Here is a 23,471-nt window from a genome sequence, read left to right as displayed (position 1 = left end):
AGATAGAGGAAAGGAGAGAGAGAGAGACAGTGAGAAAGAGAGAGAGAGATGGAGAGGGAAGGAGAGAGAGGGAAGGAGAGAGGGAGAGAGAGAGAGAAGGAGAGAGAGAGAGAGGGAGAAGGAGAGAGAGAGAGAGAGAGAGAGGGGGAAGGAGAGAGAGAGAGAGAGGGAAGGAAAGAGCGGAAAGTAGAGAGATGGAAGGAGAGAGAGGGAAGGAGATAGAGGAAAGGAGAGAGGGTGAGAGAGAGAGAGAGAGAGAGAGAGAGGGAAGGAGAGAGAGCAAAGGAGAGGGAAGGAGAGAGAGCAAAGGAGAGGGAAGGAGAGAGGAAGAGAGAGAGAGAGAGGGAAGGAGAGATAGGGATGGAGAGAGGGAGAGAGAGAGAAAGAGAGAGAGAGGGAAGGAGAGGAATGATATAGGGAGAGAGAGAGAGAGAGAGAGAGAGAGAGAGAGAGGGGAAGGAGAGAGAGAGAGAGGGAAGGAGAGAGAGGGAAGGAGAGAGAGGGAAGGAGAGAGGGAGAGAGAGAGAGCGAAGGAGAGGGAAGGAGAGAGGGAGAGAGAGAGAGAGGGAAGGAGAGATAGGGATGGAGAGAGGGAGAGAGAGAGAAAGAGAGAGAGGGAAGGAGAGGAAGGATAGAGAGAGAGAGAGAGAGGGGGAAGGAGAGAGGGATAGAGAGAGAGAGAGAGAGAGAGAGAGAGAGAGAGAGAGAGAGAGAGAGAGAGAGGGAGGGGGAAATCAATCATTTACAGGCCCAGGGACATGTACTAGTCTGTGGTGACCTAAATGCCAGAACCGGACAAGAACCTGACACCCTCAGCACACAGGGGGACAAACACCTGCCTGGAGGTGACAGCATTCCCTCCCACATATGCCCCCCTAGGCACAACTATGACAACATAACCAACAAAAACGGGTCACAACTCCTGCAGCTCTGTCGCACGCTGGGTATGTACATAGTCAATGGTAGGCTTTGAGTGGACTCCTATGGTAGGTACACCTATAGCTCACCTCTTTGCAGTAGTAGTGTAGACTACTTTATCACTGACCTCAACCCAGAGTCTCTCAGAGCATTCACAGTCAGCCCACTGACACCCCTATCAGACCACAGCAAAATCACAGTCTACTTAAACAGAGCAATACTCAATAATGAGGCATCAAAGCCAAAGGAACTGAGTAACATTAAGAAATGCTATAGATGGAAGGAATGCAGTTTGGAAACCTACCAAAAAACAATTAGGCAACAACAAATTCAATCCCTTTTAGACAATTTCCTGGGTAAAACGTTCCACTGTAATAGTGAAGGTGTAAACTTGGCAGTAGAAAATCTTAACAGTATATTTGACCTCTCAGCTTCCCTATCAAATCTAAAAATCTCAAATAGAAAACCAAAGAAAATTAACAACAACGACAAATGGTTTGATGAAGAATGCAAAAATCTAAGAAAGAAATTGAGAAACTGTCCAACCAAAAACATAGAGACCCCGGAAAACCTGAGTCTACGCCTTCACTATGGTGAATCACTAAAACAATACACAAATACACTACGGAAAAAGAAGGAACAGCATGTCAGAAATCAGCTCAATGTAATTGAAGAATCCATGGACTCTAATCACTTCTGGGAAAATTGGAAAACACCAAACAAACACCAACACGAAGAAATATCTATCCAAAATGGAGATGTATGGGTAAACCACTTCTCCAATCTTTTTGGCTCTATAACAAAGAATAAAGAGCAAAAACATATACATGATCAAATACAGATCTTAGAATCAACTATTAAAGACTACCAGAACCCACTGGATTCTCCAATTACATTGAATGAGTTACAGGACAAAATAAAAACCCTCCAACCCAAAAAGGCCTGTGGTATTGATGTTATCCTCAATTAAATGATCAAATATACAGATAACAAATTCCAATTGGCTATACTAAAACTCTTTAACATCATCCTTAGCTCTGGCATCTTCCCCAATATTTGGAACCAAGGACTGATCACCCCAATCCACAAAAGTGGAGACAAATTTGACCCAAATAACTACCGTGGAATATGCGTCAACAGCAACCTTGGGAAAATCCTCTGCAATATCATTAACAGCAGACTCGTACACTTCCTCAATGAAAACATTGTACTGAGCAAATGTCAAATTGGCTTTTTACCAAATTACCGTACAACAGACCATGTATTCACCCTACACACCCTAATTGACAACCAAACAAACCAAAACAAAGGCAAAGTCTTCTCATGCTTTGTTGATTTCAAAAAAGCCATCGACTCAATTTGGCATGAGGATCTGCTATACAAACTGATAGAAAGTGGTGTTGGGGGTAAAACATACGACATTATAATAAAATGAAAAGGGCAACCAGTGAAGAACACACACCATTGTAAATACAACCCATATCTATGCTTATTTATTTTATCTTTTGTCCTTTACCATTTGTACATTGTTAAAACACTGTATTGTTTTGAAACTTCTGTATGTGTGATGTTTACTGTTAATTTTGATTGTTTATTTCACTTTATATATTCACTTTATATATTATCTACCTCACTTGCTTTGGCAATGTTAACACGTTTCCCATGCCAATAAAGCCCTTGAATTGAATTGAATTGAATTGAATTGAGAGAGAGAGAGAGAGAGAGAGAGAGAGAGAGAGAGAGAGAGAGGGGGGGGGGAAGGAGAGAGAAGGAGAGAGAAAGAGCGAGAGAGAGACAGAGACAGAGAGAGAGAGAGAGAGAGAGAGAGAGAGAGAGAGAGAGAGGGAAAGAGAGAGAGGGAAAGAGAGAGAGGGAAAGAGAGAGAGGGAAGGAGAGAGAGGGAAGGAGAGAGGGAAGGAGAGAGAAGGAGAGAAAGAGACAGAGACAGAGACAGAGACAGAGACAGAGACAGAGACAGAGACAGAGACAGAGAAAGAGGGAAGGAGAGAGAGGGAAGGAGAGAGAGAGAGGGAAGGAGAGAGAAGGAGAGAAAGAGAGAGAGACAGAGACAGAGACAGAGACAGAGACAGAGACAGAGACAGAGACAGAGAGAGAGAGAGAGAGAGAGGGAAAGAGAGAGAGTGAAGGAGAGAGAGGGAAGGAGAGAGAGAGAGAGCAAGAAGGCTTATAGTGAAAAAGTAATAATAAAAATAAAAGTCTAACATTTTCTCTCCTAATATCGAAACGGTTCGTGGCCCCAAAGAGTTATACAGTGTCAGTTTTACAAATGAGATTTTTTTCAGGCTTACTTTGAATGCATATTGCCTTGAAGCAGCATATTGCCTAGAAGCAACTCTAAATAAAATAAGCAAGGCATGCAAGGCTGAGCACTGCATCAGCAACACTGAAGGGCCTCAAATGGCACCCTATTCCCTATATAGTGCACTACTTTTGACCCGGACATATCTGGTGTAAAATCAACTGCTGTAGTACATCTGGTTGACATTTACTGCATTGATTGATAAGAGCTAGGAACATAAGTATTTCGCTGCACCCGCCATAACACCTGCTGAACTGTGTACACAACCAATAACATGTGATTTGATTTTGGATGGCTGGGGGGGGGGCTAAGGTGCCTGTCTGTATGTCATCTACCTAGTTGTCTGTCCAGCATCAAAGAGAGTGATAAGGGAGGTGGAGGGAGAGAGGGAGGGAGGTAGAGAGAGGCTGGGGTTGAGAGAGACAGAGAGTGAGGGGAGAAATGGAGAGAGAGAGAGAGGGAAGCTGATGAGAGAGAGGGAAGCTGATGAGAGAGAGGGAAGCTGATGAGAGAGAATGACAGAGAGTGAGGGGAGAAATGGAGAGAGAGAGAGAGGGAAGCTGATGAGAGAGAGGGAAGCTGATGAGAGAGAGGGAAGCTGATGAGAGAGAGGGAAGCTGATGAGAGAGAATGACAGAGAGTGAGGGGAGAAATGGAGAGAGAGAGGGGGGAAGGTGAAAGAGAGAGAGACAGGAAAACCTGGCTCCCTGTAGAGGAAAGGTTGTGCAACCACTTCACAACAGCAGAACCTGAGACGGAGCTGCATTTCCTGGCAAAATAGAAAAAAATATAAAACAATTAGAGAGTGTCATTTTCCCAGATTTGAAACCCTTATTCAAGATTTCAAAGACCTCTGATGAGAACAGGCTAGCTGTGGGTTGGCAGCGCACTACATAAATAAATTGAGGGACAGTGGCTGACAGACCAATCAACCTGCACGTGTCCTCTACTGTACACGTATTGTTATTGTTGAATGTATGGTTATTTTGACACTTGGCTATTGTTGTTACTGTTGTCCCGTTGACAATTCTTTTTTTAAATATTGTAAATATCCAAAATAAGCTTTGGCAATATGTACATTGTCATGCCAATAAAGCAAATTGAAATGAATTGATGTCACGACTTCCGCCGAAGTCGGTCCCTCTCCTTGTTCGGCGGTCGACGTCACCGACCTTCTTGCCATCATTGATCCATTTTTCATTTTCCATTGTTTTTTTGCGCCCGACTTCCATGCCACCAGTATGCACCGCATTACAATTGAAATGAGAGGGGATGGAGAGACAGAGTGATAGAGTGAGGGGGAGATGGTGAGAGAGACAGAGAGTGAGGGGGGAAATTGAGAGAGGGGGGGTGGAGAGAGAGAGACAGAAAGAGAGAGGGGGATGGAGAGAGGGGAGGTGGAGAGAAAGAGACAGAGAGAGAGAGAGAGACAGGGAGTGAGGTGAGAGAGAGCGAGAGAGAGAGAGAGAGAAAGAGAGAGAGAGGGTGAGGATGGAGAGACAGAGTGATAGAGTGAGGGGGAGATGGTGAGAGAGACAGAGAGTGAGGGGGGAAATTGAGAGAGGGGGGGTGGAGAGAGAGAGACAGAAAGAGAGAGATGGGGGATGGAGAGAGGGGAGGTGGAGGGAAAGAGACAGAGAGAGAGGGGAGAGAGAGAGATAGAGAGAGAGAGAGGGGGGGGTTGGAGAGAGGGGAGGTGGAGAGAAAGAGACAGAGAGAGAGGGGAGAGAGAGAAGGGGAGAGAGGGGGAAGGGTGAGAAATAGGCAGAGATATATTTAGAGAGAGAGAGAGAGAGAGAGAAGGGAGAGAGAGAGAGGGGAGAGAGAGAGAGGAGAGAGAGAGGGGAAGGGTGAGAGAGATAGGCAGAGATAGAGAGAGAGAGAGAGATAGAGAGAGGGGGGATGGAGAGAGGGGAGGTGGAGGGAAAGAGACAGAGAGAGAGGGGAGAGAGAGAGATAGAGAGCGAGAGAGAGGGGGGGTGGAGAGAGGGGAGGTGGAGAGAAAGAGACAGAGAGAGAGGGGAGAGAGAGAGGGGGAGAGAGAGGGGAAGGGTGAGAAAGATAGGCAGAGATATATTTAGAGAGAGAGAGAGAGAGAGAGAGAGAGGAAGGGAGAGAGAGAGAGAGGGGAGAGAGAGAGAGGGAGAGAGAGGGGAAGGGTGAGAGAGATAGGCAGAGAGAGAGAGAGAGAGAGAGATAGAGAGAGGGGGGATGGAGAGAGGGGAGGTGGAGGGAAAGAGACAGAGAGAGAGGGGAGAGAGAGAGATAGAGAGAGAGGGGGGGTGGAGAGAGGGGAGGTGGAGAGAAAGAGACAGAGAGAGGGGGGAGAGAGAGGGGGAGAGAGAGGGGAAGGGTGAGAAAGATAGGCAGAGATATATTTAGAGAGAGAGAGAGAGAGAGAGAGAGAGAGAGAGAGAGAGAAGGGAGAGAGAGAGAGAGAGAGAGAGAGAGAGAGGAGAGAGGAAGGGAGAGAGAGAGAGAGGGGAGAGAGAGAGAGGGAGAGAGAGGGGAAGGGTGAGAGAGATAGGCAGAGATAGAGAGAGAGAGAGATAGAGAGAGAGATAGGCAGAGATAGAGAGAGAGAGAGAGAGAGAGAGAGAGAGAGAGAGGGGGGAAGGGTGAGAGAGAGAGAGAGAGAGGGGAGGGTGAGAGAGAGAGAGAGAGAGAGAGAGAGAGAGAGAGAGAGAGGGGAAGGGTGAGAGAGAGAGAGGGGAAGGGTGAGAGAGATAGGCAGAGATAGAGAGACAGAGGGAGAAAGAGAGAGACGACGAGAAAACGATAAAGCACGTTCAGGTACTTTAGGAGTGAAGTCAGACAGTCAGCCATTTCAGGCCGAGTTCGAGCTCTATTCAATCAGCTGAAGAGTTACAGATTCAGCCACAGAAATGTAAAAGTAATTTCCGATTGACCCGACAGTGATTACCGCTAAAGCGGGAACATTGCCTTTAAATTTCAATCACGCTGTGAAGCTGAAGACAGTCGTGAAGAGGGCACGACAAAACACATTCCCCCTCAGGAGACAGAAAAGATTTGGCATGTGCCAAGCTTCCTGCATTCCAGGAACGCTATGCCAGGTGGTGTCAGAGGAAGGCCCTAAAAATTGTCAAAGACTCCAGCCACCCTAGTCATAGACTGTTCTCTCTGATACTGCACGGCAATCGGAACCGGAGCACCAAGTCTAGATCCAAGAGGCTTCTAAACAGCTTCTACCCCCAAGCCATAAGACTCCTGAACAGCTAATCAAGTGGCTACCCAGACTATTTGCAATTCCCCCCCACCCACACTGCTGCTACTCTGTTATTATCTATGCATAGCCACTTTAATAACTCTATCTACATGTACATAATTACCTCAATTACCTTGACACCAGTGCCCCCGCACATTGACACATTGACTCTGTACTGGTATCCCCTGTATATAACCTCCACATTGACTCTGTACCGGTATCCCCTGTATATAACCTCCACATTGACTCTGTACCGGTATCCCCTGTATATAACCTCCACATTGACTTGGTACCGGTACCCCCTGTATATAACCTCCACATTGACTCTGTACCGGTACCCCCTGTATATAACCTCCACATTGACTCTGTACCGGTACCCCCTGTATATAACCTCCACATTGACTTGGTACCGGTACCCCCTGTATATAACCTCCACATTGACTCTGTACCGGTACCCCCTGTATATAACCTCCACATTGACTCTGTACCGGTACCCCCTGTATAAAGCCCCGCTATTGTTATTTTACTGCTGCTCTTTAATTATTTGTTATTCTTATCTCTTACTTTTTTTTAGGTATTTCCTTAAAACTGCATTGTTGGTTAAGGGCTTGTAAGTAAGCATTTCACTGTAAGGTCTACTACACCTGTTGTATTCAGCATTTCACAGGTCTACTACACCTGTTGTATTCGTCATTTCACAGGTCTACTACACCTGTTGTATTCAGCATTTCACTGTAAGGTCTACTACACCTGTTGTATTCAGCATTTCACTGTAAGGTCACTGTAAGGTCACTGTAAGGTCAACAAGTCAACCTGTTGTATTCAGCATTTCACTGTAAGGTCACTGTAAGGTCACTGTAAGGTCAACAAGTCAACCTGTTGTATTCATGTGACAAAAAAAATGTGATATGCTTTGATTTGAACTTCAGCGATGTGGATTCAATAGAGGCCTTAAGCTGACAGACTACTGACCCAGGTACAGTAGATCAGTGTTAACGTCTTCAGTATAGCAGCACTGTGTCATTCTACATTTAAATACAAGTTGTGTGAAGCTTCACAGACTGAATTTAGAATCCGGTTCCAGAACATTCTGAGTGATTTCCCTCGTTCAAGACAATTTGACTTGATTATTTCTAGGATCTTCATCTGACCAGTTCCTCACGGCAGGAAAATGATCCTGCAGCAACAGGAAATGTGAATTATTCTGTGAATTAGAATTCAATTTTAGTTAAGGCATGTCTGACATTTTTAAGTGGAAATTACAAACTTTATAAGCCTTCTTAAACTTTGGAAACACTAAAAGTTTGCATTTCCTTGCAACAACAGGGTGATCAAATTAAGTTCCCACATTTGTACAATGAAACAGAGCAAAACACACTTATTTGGTAATAAATGTCTGACAAGTCAGTACTTGATGATGGTTTTGATATGATAGAGTAGTTATGAATCTCGACTGGATCTGAGGGAAAATAATATATGTTGACAGTGATTTTCACAGCTAGAACTTGCTAAGAGTGATTGAAACTGTTTCCACATCAATCGACTGTAAAATGTCATCGCTGATCTTTTCCAGGGAGGCTCCAACTCAATGTCAGACCATGTTGTTCTTCTGCAGTCACGATCTGAGACGGGACACAGACCAGCAGGACAACATCCTTGACTATTGCAACAGACTTGGCTAATAACTTATTGACTAGCTAGAATATTTATTCGACAATTAACATTTTAAAAAAAACATTTCCTTAAAAACTTCTGAGGATAGAGGGTCTAACTTCTTACACAAACATTGGCCTTGATTGCTTATCCAATGATTCCTAACATTTTCCTCTTCAGTAGTCAGTTGATGCAAACAAATAAAGGTTCAAATAAACAAATAAAAGAAGACAGTCAAAGGTAACAGTAAAATACTCCTCATTAAAACATGAACAGCCTTTGTGCATTCTATGAAACGTTCAAGGCAGCCTTTAATGAAACTGGTATCCTCCCCAGACCCAAACAAACCCACATCTCAGCAGCACAGATCCTATTTCAGTCCTCTCCATTGATTAATGAAGGCAATTATTTATCTTGAGAGTCACCTCACGTCTCACGCCGTTGTACTTATGGTGATACTGTAGCTAATTCAAGATGAGATCTACTCTGTTCAACCAACACCCACGTGGTAAGACGAAGCTCTCATACACAATGCCCACACGAATGGATCTCCTTCGGGGCTAATTGAGAAGGAAATGCACAAGACAGAGAGGCAAATATCAGGGCCTGAAATAGAACATATCGCAACAACAACGTTCGGTAAAATTTTAGCCTGCAGTTATAATCTTTATAGATTGCTATAAGCAGGTATAATGCTTTACAACTTGGTATAAACAGTAATAATGATTTTTTATTTGGTATAAACTGGTATGAGATTTTGTTCTAATATAAAGGAAATTGAAGATTTTACTGAACATGTGACCTCACCAGGGAAACCTCCAGACTGTAGTAATAGGTCAGGGTAATCTCTGTAGTAATAGGACAGGGTAATCTCTGTAGTAATAGGACAGTGTAATCTCTGTAGTAATAGGTCAGGGTAATCTCTGTAGTAATAGGACAGGGTAATCTCTGTAGTAATAGGACAGAGTAATCTATGTAGTAATAGGACAGTGTAATCTCTGTAGTAATAGGACAGTGTAATCTCTGTAGTAATAGGACAGTGTAATCTCTGTAGTAATAGGTCAGGGTAATCTCTGTAGTAATAGGACAGTGTAATCTCTGTAGTAATAGGTCAGGGTATCTCTGTAGTAATAGGACAGGGTAATCTCTGTAGTAATAGGACAGGGTAATCTCTGTAGTAATAGGTCAGGGTAATCTCTTTAGTAATAGGACAGGGTAATCTCTGTAGCAATAGGACAGGGTAATCTCTGTAGCAATAGGTCAGGGTAATCTCTAGACTGTATTAATGGGTCAGGGTAATCTCTGTAGCAACAGGTCAGGGTAATCTCTGTAGCAATAGGACAGGATATTCTCTGTAGCAATAGGACAGGGTATTCTCTGTAGCAATAGGACAGGGTAATCTCTGTAGCAATAGGTCAGGGTAACCTCTAGACTGTATTAATGGGTCAGGGTAATCTCTGTAGTAATAGGTCAGGGTAATCTCTGTAGTAATAGGTCAGGGTAATCTCTAGACTGTATTAATAGATCAGGGTAACTTCTAGAATATATTAATGGGTCAGGGTAATCTCTGTAGTAATAGATCAGGGTAACCTCTAGACTGTATTAATAGATCAGGGTAAACTCTAGACTGAAGTAATAGGTCAGGGTAACCTCTATAGTAATAGGTCAGGGTAACCTCTATAGTAATAGGTCAGGGTAAACTCTATAGTAATAGGTCAGGGTAAACTCTGTAGTAATAGGTCGGGGTAATCTCTATAGTAATAGGACAGGGTAATCTCTGTAGTAATAGGACAGTGTAATCTCTGTAGTAATAGGACAGTGTAATCTCTGTAGTAATAGGACAGTGTAATCTCTGTAGTAATAGGTCAGGGTAATCTCTGTAGTAATAGGACAGGGTAATCTCTGTAGTAATAGGACAGGGTAATCTCTGTAGTAATAGGTCAGGGTAATTTCTGTAGTAATAGGACAGGGTAATCTCTGTAGCAATAGGACAGGGTAATCTCTGTAGCAGTAGGTCAGGGTAATCTATGTAGCAATAGGTCAGGGTAATCTCTGTAGCAATAGGTCAGGGTAACCTCTGTAGTAATAGGTCAGGGTAACCTCTAGACTGCATTAATGGGTCAGGGTAATCTCTGTAGTAATAGGTCAGGGTAATCTCTGTAGTAATAGGTCAGGGTAATCTCTACTGAATTAATAGATCAGGGTAACTTCTAGAATATATTAATGGGTCAGGGTAATCTCTGTAGTAATAGATCAGGGTAACTTCTAGAATATATTAATAGGTCAGGGTAACTTCTAGAATATATTAATGGGTCAGGGTAATCTCTGTCGTAATAGGTCAGGGAAATCTCTAGACTGTATTAATGGGTCAGGGTAATCTCTGTCGTAATAGGTCAGGGTAATCTCTAGACTGTATTAATGGGTCAGGGTAATCTCTGTAGTAATAGGTCAGGGTAATGTCTGTAGTAATGGGTCAGGGTAATCTCTGTAGTAATAGGTCAGGGTAATCTCTGTATTAATAGGTCAGGGTAATCTCTGTAGTAATAGGTCAGGGTAATCTCTGTATTAATAGGTCAGGGTAATCTCTGTATTAATAGGTCAGGGTAATCTCTGTAGTAATAGGTCAGGGTAATCTCTGTATTAATAGGTCAGGGTAATCTCTGTATTAATAGGTCAGGGTAATCTCTGTATTAATAGGTCAGGGTAATCTCTGTATTAATAGGTCAGGGTAATATCTGTAGTAATAGATCAGGGTAACCTCTAGACTGTAGTAATAGATCAGGGTAACCTCTAGACTGTAGTAATAGATCAGGGTAACCTCTAGACTGTAGTAATAGATCAGGGTAACCTCTAGACCGTAGTAATAGATCAGGGTAACCTCTAGACTGTAGTAATAGATCAGGGTAACCTCTAGACTGTAGTAATAGATCAGGGTAACCTCTAGACTGTAGTAATAGATCAGGGTAACCTCTAGACTGTAGTAATAGATCAGGGTAACCTCTATACTGTTGTAATAGATCAGGGTAACCTCTAGACTGTAGTAATAGATCAGGGTAACCTCTAGACTGTAGTAATAGATCAGGGTAACCTCTAGACTGTAGTAATAGATCAGGGTAACCTCTAGACTGTAGTAATAGATCAGGGTAACCTCTAGACTGTAGTAATAGATCAGGGTAACCTCTATACTGTTGTAATAGATCAGGGTAACCTCTAGACTGTAGTAATAGATCAGGGTAACCTCTAGACTGTAGTAATAGATCAGGGTAACCTCTAGACTGTAGTAATAGATCAGGGTAACCTCTATACTGTTGTAATAGATCAGGGTAACCTCTAGACTGTAGTAATAGATCAGGGTAACCTCTAGACTGTAGTAATAGATCAGGGTAACCTCTAAGACTGTAGTAATAGATCAGGGTAACCTCTATACTGTAGTAATAGATCAGGGAAAACTCAGGGCCCCAGTTTTAAATCAAGGAAAATGTAGGGTCCTACTCATAAGAAAGCAGATCATTTAAAATCATCTCTCGCTCTCTACCCAGTCAATGCAGTATTGACAAACAGCCTTGGCCCACATCTTTCAGAATTCATAGAAGCTTCATGAGCTTGTCAACATTGGTTAAAAGCTACGGACATAATGCAACAAACATGACAGGTTTTGGCAAACAATCTGCCGTCAGGGTCCTTGAGTGAGTGAAGGACCGAATGACTTCTCATAGCCTTATTCAAGACGGGCACAGTAACTATTTACTTCACCCATGCCCTTTGTAATACAGCAGCAACCATACACGTTACTCTTATCTTTCCTATGGTAGGGCTCTAGAGTATCTTTCCTACGGTAGGGCTTTAGAGTATCTTACCTAGGGTAGAGTTCTAGATTATCTTTCCTCGGGTAGAGCTCCATCTTATTTTTCCTAGGGTAGAGCACTAGATTATCTTTCCTACGGTAGGGCTCTAGAGTATCTTACCTAGGGTAGAACTCTAGAGTATCTTTCCTACGGTAGGGCTCTAGAGTATCTTACCTAGGGTAGAACTCTAGAGTATCTTTCCTATGGTAGGGCTCTAGAGTATCTTACCTAGGGTAGAACTCTAGAGTATCTTTCCTACGGTAGGGCTCTAGAGTATTTTACCTGGGGTAGGGCTCTAGAGTATTTTACCTAGGGTAGAGTTCTAGATTTTCTTTCCTCGGGTAGAGCTCCATCTTATTTTTCCTAGGGTAGAGCACTAGATTATCTTTCCTATGGTAGGACTCTAGATTATAATTCCTAGGGTAGAGTTCTAGATTATCTTTACTAGGGTAGATCTCTAGATTATTTTTCCTAGGGTAGGACTCTGGATTATTTTTCCTAGGTTAGGACTCTAGATAATTGTTCCTAGGTTAGAGTTCCAGATTATCTTTCCGAGGGTAGAGCTCTAGAGTATTTTTCCGAGGGTAGGACTCTAGATTATCTTTCCTATGGTAGGGCTCTAGATTATCTTTCCTAGGGTAGGGCTCTAGATTATCTTTCCTAGGGTAGGACTCTAGATTATCTTTCCCAGGGTAGGGCTCTAGATTATCTTTCCTAGGGTAGGGCTCTACATTATCTTTCCTAGGGTAGGGCTCTAGATTATCTTTCCTAGGGTAGGGCTCTAGATTATCTTTCCTAGGTTAGGACTCTAGATTATCTTTCCCAGGGTAGGACTCTAGATTATCTTTCCCAGGTTAGGGATCTAGATTATCTTTCCGAGGGTAGGGCTCTAGATTATTTTTCCTAGGTTAGGACTCTAGATTATCTTTCCTAGGGTAGGGCTCTAGATTATCTTTCCCAGGGTAGGGCTCTAGATTATCTTTCCGAGGGTAGGGCTCTAGATTATCTTTCCTAGGTTAGGACTCTAGATTATCTTTCTTAGGGTAGGGCTCTAGATTATCTTTCCCAGGGTAGGACTCTAGATTATCTTTCCTAGGGTAGGGCTCTAGATTATCTTTCCTAGGGTAGGGCTCTAGATTATCTTTCCCAGGGTAGGACTCTAGATTATCTTTCCTAGGGTAGGGCTCTAGATTATCTTTCCCAGGGTAGAGTTCCAGAAAAGCATACAGGGCCAAAATAAAGAATAACATTTCAAATGTAACCAAACAAACGTATTTTAGGAAGGTTGCAACAGAGCTAAGGAAGAGATCCCACCCTGCCTAAGTCACGGAATAGGGAAACACTGCCAGCCCAAAATCAAAGTAAAGTAAGTAAATATTATCACCAGAGAAGCAGACACCCTGTCCTTCAGCACTGATGACTAGCCCCTAGTGGAGGACAGTGTTGACTCTGAGCCCCTAGTGGAGGACAGTGATGACTCTGAGCCCCTAGTGGAGGACAGTGATGACTCTGAGCCCCTAGTGGAGGACAGTGATGACTCTGAGCCCCTAGTGGAGGACAGTGTTGACTCTGAGCCCCTAGTGGAGGACAGTGTTGACTCTGAGCCCCTAGTGGAGGACAGAGATGACTCTGAGCCCTTAGTGGAGGACAGTGATGACTCTGAGCCTCTCCTGGAGGATAGTGATGACTCTGAGCACGGTCATGTCCGCAATACCACAGGTAAACCTGGGCAGGGATCAACACCTGTCATATCTGCAATACCACAGGACAAACCTGGCCAACAAACACACAACAATGGTTTATTCCAAACTTTAAAGGACCAATTTCAGTTTTCTGATAAAGACAGAGTATTAATACATGTGTAGGACTAATCTGGATTCAGGAAGCTGGCCCACATACCATTACCTGTCTGTGGTACCACAGAGGCACAGACAGTCAGACACCCTGGCTGAAATCCACCTGGCTGAAATCCACCTGGCTGAAATCCACCTGGCTGCAAACCAATCTCAAGTGGCTCTGGCCCAGCAGTTTAAATCCTCTCATTTTCATTTCAACAGGATGAAAGAGCTCTGGAGAGACGGGGAGTCTAACAATGGTGTTTTAATTGTCATAGAAACCACCGCCGACCACCTCTACTACCCCCAAATGTATCCTAGTGTTCTCTCACCAACCCTGTGACCTGACAGAGATCCCCAAAGACATGCAATCACCTTTTTGTGGACAAAGTGGTCAGATTTGTAATGAATTTGAACAGCAGCAGTGCAAAAAAACTGTTTAAACACTGGGAAACATTTAACAAAACGGTGTAATTTTTGTGTCAAACACAGCAGATATTTGTAAATTTGTTTTGTATATATCTTGGTCAAAGCAGCCTAAAACAAAGATGAGTCTTCGTACAATAACTACAAAGTGAATCACTGAGATACAGTAATGTAATCAAACAACATAATTAATATTCAAACTGCTTCTAACAGATTCTCCACAGTGTTGCTCCTACAGCTATCCTCGTCTTATTCTCCACAGTGTTGCTCCTACAGCTATCCTCATCTTATTCTCCACAGTGTTGCTCCTACAGCTATCCTCGTCTTATTCTCCCCAGTGTTGCTCCTACAGCTATCCTCGTCTTATTCTCCACAGTGTTGCTCCTACAGCTATCCTCATCTTATTCTCCCCAGTGTTGCTCCTACAGCTATCCTCGTCTTATTCTCCACAGTGTTGCTCCTACAGCTATCCTCATCTTATTCTCCCCAGTGTTGCTCCTACAGCTATCCTCGTCTTATTCTCCCCAGTGTTGCTCCTACAGCTATCCTCGTCTTATTCTCCACAGTGTTGCTCCTACAGCTATCCTCGTCTTATTGTTCCCAGTGTTGCTCCTACAGCTGTCCTCGTCTTATTGTTCCCAGTGTTGCTCCTACAGCTATCCTCGTCTTATTGTTCCCAGTGTTGCTCCTACAGCTATCCTCGTCTTATTCGCCACAGTGTTGCTCCTACAGCTGTCCTCGTCTTATTCTCCCCAGTGTTGCTCCTACAGCTATCCTCGTCTTATTCTCCCCAGTGTTGCTCCTACAGCTATCCTCGTCTTATTCTCCACAGTGTTGCTCCTACAGCTGTCCTCGTCTTATTCTCCACAGTGTTGCTCCTACAGCTGTCCTCGTCTTATTCTCCCCAGTGTTGCTCCTACAGCTATCCTCGTCTTATTCTCCACAGTGTTGCTCCTACAGCTGTCCTCGTCTTATTCTCCAGAGTGTTGCTCCTACAGCTATCCTCGTCTTATTCTCCCCAGTGTTGCTCCTACAGCTATCCTCGTCTTATTCTCCACAGTGTTGCTCCTACAGCTATCCTCATCTTATTCTCCCCAGTGTTGCTTCTACAGCTATCCTCGTCTTATTCTCCACAGTGTTGCTCCTACAGCTATCCTCATCTTATTCTCCCCAGTGTTGCTTCTACAGCTATCCTCGTCTTATTCTCCACAGTGTTGCTCCTACAGCTATCCTCGTCTTATTCTCCCCAGTGTTGCTTCTACAGCTATCCTCGTCTTATTCTCCACAGTGTTGCTCCTACAGCTATCCTCATCTTATTCTCCCCAGTGTTGCTTCTACAGCTATCCTCATCTTATTCTCCCCAGTGTTGCTCCTACAGCTATCCTCGTCTTATTCTCCACCGTGTTGCTCCTACAGCTATCCTCATCTTATTCTCCCCAGTGTTGCTCCTACAGCTATCCTCGTCTTATTCTCCACAGTGTTGCTCCTACAGCTATCCTCGTCTTATTCTCCACCGTGTTGCTCCTACAGCTATCCTCATCTTATTCTCCCCAGTGTTGCTCCTACAGCTATCCTCGTCTTATTCTCCACAGTGTTGCTCCTACAGCTGTCCTCGTCTTATTCTCCCCAGTGTTGCTCCTACAGCTATCCTCGTCTTATTCTCCACAGTGTTGCTCCTACAGCTATCCTCATCTTATTCTCCCCAGTGTTGCTCCTACAGCTATCCTCGTCTTATTCTCCACAGTGTTGCTCCTACAGCTATCCTTGTCTTATTCTCCACAGTGTTGCTCCTACAGCTGTCCTCGTCTTATTCTCCCCAGTGTTGCTCCTACAGCTATCCTCGTCTTATTCTCCCCAGTGTTGCTCCTACAGCTATCCTCGTCTTATTCTCCCCAGTGTTGCTCCTACAGCTGTCCTCGTCTTATTCTCCACAGTGTTGCTCCTACAGCTATCCTCGTCTTATTCTCCACAGTGTTGCTCCTACAGCTATCCTCGTCTTATTCTCCACAGTGTTGCTCCTACAGCTATCCTCGTCTTATTCTCCCCAGTGTTGCTCCTACAGCTGTCCTCGTCTTATTCTCCACAGTGTTGCTCCTACAGCTATCCTCATCTTATTCTCCCCAGTGTTGCTCCTACAGCTATCCTCGTCTTATTCTCCACAGTGTTGCTCCTACAGCTATCCTCGTCTTATTCTCCCCAGTGTTGCTCCTACAGCTGTCCTCGTCTTATTCTCCACAGTGTTGCTCCTACAGCTATCCTCGTCTTATTCTCCCCAGTGTTGCTCCTACAGCTGTCCTCGTCTTATTCTCCACAGTGTTGCTCCTACAGCTATCCTCGTCTTATTCTCCCCAGTGTTGCTCCTACAGCTGTCCTCGTCTTATTCTCCACAGTGTTGCTCCTACAGCTATCCTCGTCTTATTCTCCACAGTGTTGCTCCTACAGCTATCCTCGTCTTATTCTCCCCAGTGTTGCTCCTACAGCTATCCTCGTCTTATTCTCCACAGTGTTGCTCCTACAGCTATCCTCATCTTATTCTCCCCAGTGTTGCTCCTACAGCTATCCTCATCTTATTCTCCACAGTCCTGACTATATCTTCATGCCCTATAAAACTCTACGGTAGCAAGCTGTTTATTATCTAAATGGTGCTAAAATGCCACTTGTCTTGTGCTATCTGCCCAGCTGATGCAATGATGACCCATGGTGTGGTGTGGGCGGGAGCCAGCAAGCAGGGGAGCACAGTACAGTGTGTATACATGGGCTTTATCAGCATCTGTTTTTGTTTTAAAGAGGCTAAATATAAAGAGCTGTCCTATGAAATGTAGAATGCTTCCAGAACAACATCATCTCCAAATAAGCATTGTGCTGCAGCTACTGCTACTGCATGGGGGGGGGGGGGGGGCTAGGCTAGGCTAGGGACTAGGAAAAGCAACTAGGCTAGGGACTAGGAAAAGCACCTAGGCTAGGGACTAGGAAAAGCACCTAGACCAGGGACTAGGAAAAGCACCTAGGTTAGGGACTAGGAAAAGCACCTAGGCTAGGGACTAGGAAAAGCACCTAGGCTAGGGACTAGGAAAAGCACCTTGGCTAGGGACTAGGAAAAGCACCTAGGCTAGGGACTAGGAAAAGCACTTTAGGAATTAAAGGTGTCGATACCGGGTGTTTAAAGGTGCATCTACCTACACAACTCTGCATATCACCCAATTGAGTTAATGACACATATGACATCACAACCACAACATTTGATATCATTGGAATAGAAATATATGTGTGACTGCCAAAATAATGGAAACACTTAAGTAGACGAGGGATACAAAGTATATTGAAAGCAGGTGCTTCCACACAGGAGTGGTTACTAACTCAATTAAGCAAAGAAATCCCATCATGCTTAGGTGCATGTATGAAAATCCTGGGCACACCATTATTTGGGACATTATTTTGCCTATCGTGGCTATGCCCCCGTAGGATGACAATGCCCCCCAACCACATGGCAAGAGCGGACACTGAATGGTCTTATGAGCATGAAAACGTTGTAAACCATATGCCATGGCCGTGTCTCAGTCACCAGATCTCAACCCAACTGAACACTTCTAAGAGGTTCTGGAGCGGAACCAGAGACACCGCTTTCCATCACCATCAACAAAACATCAAATCATCAAATTTCTTGTGGAAGAATGGTGTCACATCCCTCCAATAGAGTTCCAGACACTTGTAGAAGATATACCAAGGTGCATTAAATCTGTTTTGGCTCGTGGTGCCCCAATGCACCATTAACACACTTTATGTTGGCGTTTCCTTTATTTTGTTGGCAGTTACCTGTAGTTTTAGTGCTGAGCGATTAGTGCTTTTGAGGTCGGTTTAAAAATAATCACGGTATACGATTTCAATAAAATAAATTAAACATTAATGAAATGTATTATGAAATAACGACATTAAAATGATTTTAGAGCTTTTAATGGACATTCCAAAGCCAAAAATAGTGAACATTAATTTGACAAAACATTGAAAATATTGAATATTGTCTCTGTCAGGTCTACATTAGGTAGACATCAATAGAAGAAACAGGAAATTACTATGAAATAATTTAACAAATTCAGTTGTTTATTACTTAAATGACTTTATTATTTTGAATTTCTTAAAGTCATCATCTCATCTCTGTTCAGGCAGAAGCAACCAAAAAGCCTGACAACTTTCTTTCTGCTCGCCAAACTGTACTGTGTTCAGTCATAAGATTGAGCTGGGCTAGCCTGCCTTAGCATGCTGCAGAGCTGTCTGACGAAGTCATTTGACTAGCTCTTCAAAGTAGATAAGGAATCATTTCACAAACGTTCTCTAACTTCCTCATCTGTTGTGTACATTCCCTCTCTATGCAAGTCTGTGTGTTTCTAACCTAACATAGTAAATTCATCTCTGTCTGAGATGGGGAAAAACAAGCGCAATGGATTGTGGGTATTGTGGTTAATTACCACGTTCTTGCACTGAATTTGGTTGAATATTGCTCAATGAAAACTACAACTCCATTCTGCCCAGGGTCCCACATAGTTCTTGACATGACTTTTCTCATAGATTATTTTATTTCCCTCTAGAGAAACGGCGCATTGGGCACACAAAACACTAACTACATTTCAAGTAATTTAATGTGGGTCAATTAGTTGCTGAATAACCGAAATAAATACGAAATGTCGGTTAATCGCTCAGCACTACTGTACATCCAAGCATTTGAATTTCTGACTCCACAATCGCACTTTGTAACTGAGATGACGAACAAGTCCAATTTCTTGGAAATGCTTCACATTCTTACATGTTGTTTTCCATTTGCCAGGACTGCAACCTCATTACCAATTATTACAAAAAGCTACCGCTCTTGTGAATACACATCAGTTGATGTGCAACATAAATTCCCTTATTTTGTTGTTGTGTGATAGCTCTTCCATTTGTATTCTCTAGGACTGCAACACCATTACCGAATCAAAAAGAAACGCTCTTCTATCTGTTGCTAATACTCATCAGACTGCAATACAAGGAGTTCTGTCATCTTTAATATTCTGAACATAGACGGTCATGGTGCCTGAAATAGCGCCATGGACAGAATATTCTATCAGCGAAATAATAAGGCCATACAATTCAACAGCTGCCAATGCTGCAGATAAAAGCCTCGGCCATTTGAATTCTGTAACCAGGTTTCCATCCAACCTTTTTTATGGAGTAAAGTAGGCTACATGTTGGATAAAAATGTTTAATGCCAGGTCTGATGGAACAAGAACATTTGTTAGTAGACTTTCCAAATGTCGACAAAACAAAATACTATAGACACGATGGGATCGTTTTGTGTTGGTAAATTAATTATGCGATATTTATCGGTGGAAACGTTTTTATGTGCAAATATTGATTTAATAACCATCAAGTAAACTTAGGAGGCACGCGATGACATGTTTTGTGACCATCACGTTACGACTCATCGGGAAAGCATGCAGTTTATTAGGCCACAGATGAAATACATGATGATAAACTTCACAGGGTGGTGAAAGTGCACGGTGATGAGCTTGATGCTCCTTTCCAATAAATATTGAAGGTCTTATTCTGATGACATGATCATCGATGCTCGGCTGTCGTTTGTCCATAATAATCTCATCGTGTATATAGGCTATACCCACACTGTATCTGCAAACTGTTGGGGCACATTCGCTATTTAACGCAACAGTTTTGGGAGGTGAGAAAATCATCAGTAGAGTTGAACATGCAATGGAAACACATTTAACTTGTATTTTTGCATTCAGTACATGGGAATTTAAGAACAAAATGCATTTGTTTATGTGCCCTACGTCATCACGCACAGTCTTTTATCCGCAAGCTATCAATTTGATGGAAACATATCCCTTGTGGGAAAATGCGCGTAATGTTTTCATGCGGATATTAGAATATTTATCTAGAAAATATGTAGCCAGTTGGATGGAAACGTAGCTTGTGTCGGTCTGTTCTGGACAAATTAAAGAACTACAATGTCTTCAAGTCGCACCTAACTTCGAACGGGTGGGTATCATTTGTGAAACGTTCAAACAGTAATCTGTTCCAAAAACTTCGTAAAGTACAAGGTTGTCAAAAAACAACGGATACCAAGTAGCATGATCAATTCAACTAGCAGCCTAATAGGCATTAACTCATCACGTAGCGTATTATTAATGTTTGTCCATAGGGTACCAGAGTGAGGACAGACATTTGCCGGAATAAACGTGGTGAGTGAAAAACCTAATTAAAATAGTCCACTCCCTACCCGGTACCTTATTCGGCCCCTTATACAACTTTGTATGTGTTGTTTGTTGACAACATTGTTATATACGACGTTTTTTTTGGAACAGATTCCTGTTGGAACGTTCCACAAGTTATACCCACCGACAACTGGAAAGGATGAGGCGTTTCTAAGCATTGTAAATTACTACACAGTCAGTTGAGGGGGGGGGGTATCCTTCATATTGAGGTTGTCGTGGTAATGTAACGCGGCCCTCTTCCACTCAAAATCCGTTTTCTTAATTCCTCCCGACTGAGAGACCTAGGTATATGAGAGGCCCGGGGCTCTGCCAGGTTTATCACGTTTATCACGTTTACACCTCCACAGCATAACACACTCCGACCTCGATCCCCAGATCTGGTGGCAAGCTGATCATTTAATCATATCCTAGTTCTTACACATCTTGGAAGATCCGTTGATCGTTCTAAGTACCAGGGCTTGTTGAGGATGTTGATAATGCATTTCAGATATTTGAAGATATCCTGAAGAATTAATACATCTAAATATACAAATATGAATAGACATAAAGACTAGCTGTTGGAATAATATTTATATCTGTAATGGTACATCAACCAAAATGACAAATTAACAACTCAATTATGAATGACATATAAATCATATCTAATAACAAATTTCAAATTAAATTAACACTGACGTGCATGTTTATGTATCGATTGATTATCGATAGTATTTTGTGACAGACTAAAGCCTGATTAGACTATTGACATAATGTCATGTGTACTTGGGGCTCGGGGGGGAAACCCTCCTGGAATATGTCTGTTGTCATCGGATAATCAGGATGCCATTGAGTGGTGTGAGTGTCGGGAATCTGAGAGCCATCGGGGTCAGCATATCGCAGGCCTGTTAAATACTGGTGGCCGACCTGTCACCTGTCAAACAGCCACCACTGGGTTTTCTCTCTATGATAACGTACTGTACGCTATGGATCTAAAACCAACTCTAGATAACAGTATGGTACAAATCAATTATGCTCACTTAATCATTTGGATCAACATCCTAATTCAAGCTGCTCCTAAGAGCGACAACCAAACCACCAAATGCAATGTGTTATTCTCCATCGTATAACACTTTATAGGCAACAGCATGTCTAAGATTTCACAAATGATCCAAACTCCAAGCATTAGGCATAAGCCTTTTATAATGACCTCTTAATAGAGGCCTCTTAATAGAGGTCATTATCTGAATGTACACAAGCTATAATCTACAACCAGTAGCCCATTGGGACAGGTGATACCCTGATACCTTTAGGAACCATACTGAATTAGCTGGGTTATAGGTGACACACACATCTCCAGTGTCCCAAGGAGGTAAAGGCCTAGTCCAGACTAGCCGATATGTCAATGGTCAACCAACTGTGATGGATGGTTATTCACACCAGGCCAACTTACATACTATACTGTACATCATATCTTTAACAAACAAATGTACTGCCTTGTACCCCAGCATCTACCCTATGTAGCCTATGGTAAGAAACCAATCTGTGGTGACCACTAAAATAGCTGAGCCTTGCCTAGGGTTCTCTAACGTGTGAACAGAACTTATTAAAACGCCTCACCCTGTGTCAAATCAAAGCAAAGCACACAGGTAAAAATAGCTTCAGCTTTTCGCTTGACGATTAAATCAACAACAGCCTATCAGAAAAGGACTTAACAACCCACACGAAGATAGAAAACCTGTAAAAAAACAAAACAAGAAACCTTATGTTCTTCAAGTTTAATCTATAAATAATTGTCATTATAGAGGCCAGCAGATCTGACAACACAACCATACTCCAAACGAATCATATTAGAAAGTTCATATAAAAATCACAACTTTTATCCTGCATTGTTTTTTAAACATTTGGTTATGGTTATGTAGACCCATAAATGTGCCCCTTGCACGTGCAGCTGGGACTTTCATTTAAATCCCAGTGTGGCGACAGGTGCTCGGGGAGCCAAAATGCCGCTAGCTCACTGCGCTGCAGTCCATAACGTGTACCATACATCTATAGGACAATTTCCCCAAAAAGGGCAGAATCTCATGCATTATATGAAACACACCAAAATAAAACTGCACAAAAAACATATATTTTAAGACAGAGCATTAGAATACTTGTGAAAGTTGTAATATCCAGATCTAGCATTAGTCCAGGTATTCAAGCAAAGGACACTCTTTCTTTCTCTCTCTATCCAGCATCAGTTGTAGCAATATAAAACCATATCCACAACCGATACAAGAAAAGAAAACCGCTTTTGTTATGCATAAAAAGTAGTCAAATAATGTATCTACTTACAGTTCGTAAGAACTGTATATCATCTTCCCCTTCTCCGCCCTCAGCCATGGCTGTGAAGGAGCCTGTTTAGACTCTGAAAGACACCACTGACTAGAGAGGCAGTAGGCTAGATAGAAACGCGATGCTTTGCTTCTCCTGCCGATATTAGCATGGAGCTAATTCCACAACCATATAGGGCAGACCGGGTAAGCCCTCCGCGCCCACTGCACACCACACCGCGTACTGTCATTCAATGCCTACCCTCCCCCGGTCCGTGGACTCCCTGCCGCTGCCAATGCCAGCAGTGCGCTACCGTGGGTTCGAGAGGAGAGGAGCGCGCCTCGGCCAGCGGACGAGGATGAGGAGAGTGAGCATGTTAAAATGATGCTGACTGGAATGACAACGTCTGTCACTGTTAATCCGCGGGCATTCAAATTTAAAACGCTGGAGTCAGCAGTTGAGTGACGATATTAAGAATGGGTCAGAACGGAGAATTTAATGACAATACTTGAATACAAAGTTGGCGTGGAGGCACATCTCTCTCCCACTCTTTATCTCTCTCTATCTGTTGAGATGGAACAGACAGTTAAAAAAATATAAAAGTGTTTAATTTTGCTTTTGATTGCTTGAAAACAACTATAGCCTAAGAATCGTAATATTCTCAATTGAAAATAGATGACCTTGTCTGCAAGG

The 23,471-nt window shown here is 43.0% G+C and overlaps 1 protein-coding gene across 1 annotated transcript in view; it reads right to left on the bottom strand.

Moving 5' to 3' along the window:
* LOC135557935 (ryanodine receptor 3-like) overlaps positions 1-23,096 on the bottom strand; it is a 259,087-nt gene extending 235,991 nt beyond the window's left edge. Inside the window, exon 1 of the mRNA XM_064991658.1 lies at positions 22,800-23,096. Within this exon, the coding sequence (XP_064847730.1) occupies positions 22,800-22,847 (48 nt within the window). The 5' untranslated portion in view covers positions 22,848-23,096. The remainder of the gene's footprint in view (positions 1-22,799) is intronic.
* Positions 23,097-23,471: the final 375 nt, after the last annotated feature.

The sequence above is a fragment of the Oncorhynchus masou genome, chromosome 16 (genome assembly GCF_036934945.1).
Source record: "Oncorhynchus masou masou isolate Uvic2021 chromosome 16, UVic_Omas_1.1, whole genome shotgun sequence".
NCBI lineage: Eukaryota > Metazoa > Chordata > Actinopteri > Salmoniformes > Salmonidae > Oncorhynchus > Oncorhynchus masou.
Note: the sequence above shows the minus strand (reverse complement) of the source record. Positions and strands in the feature narration are given on the sequence as shown.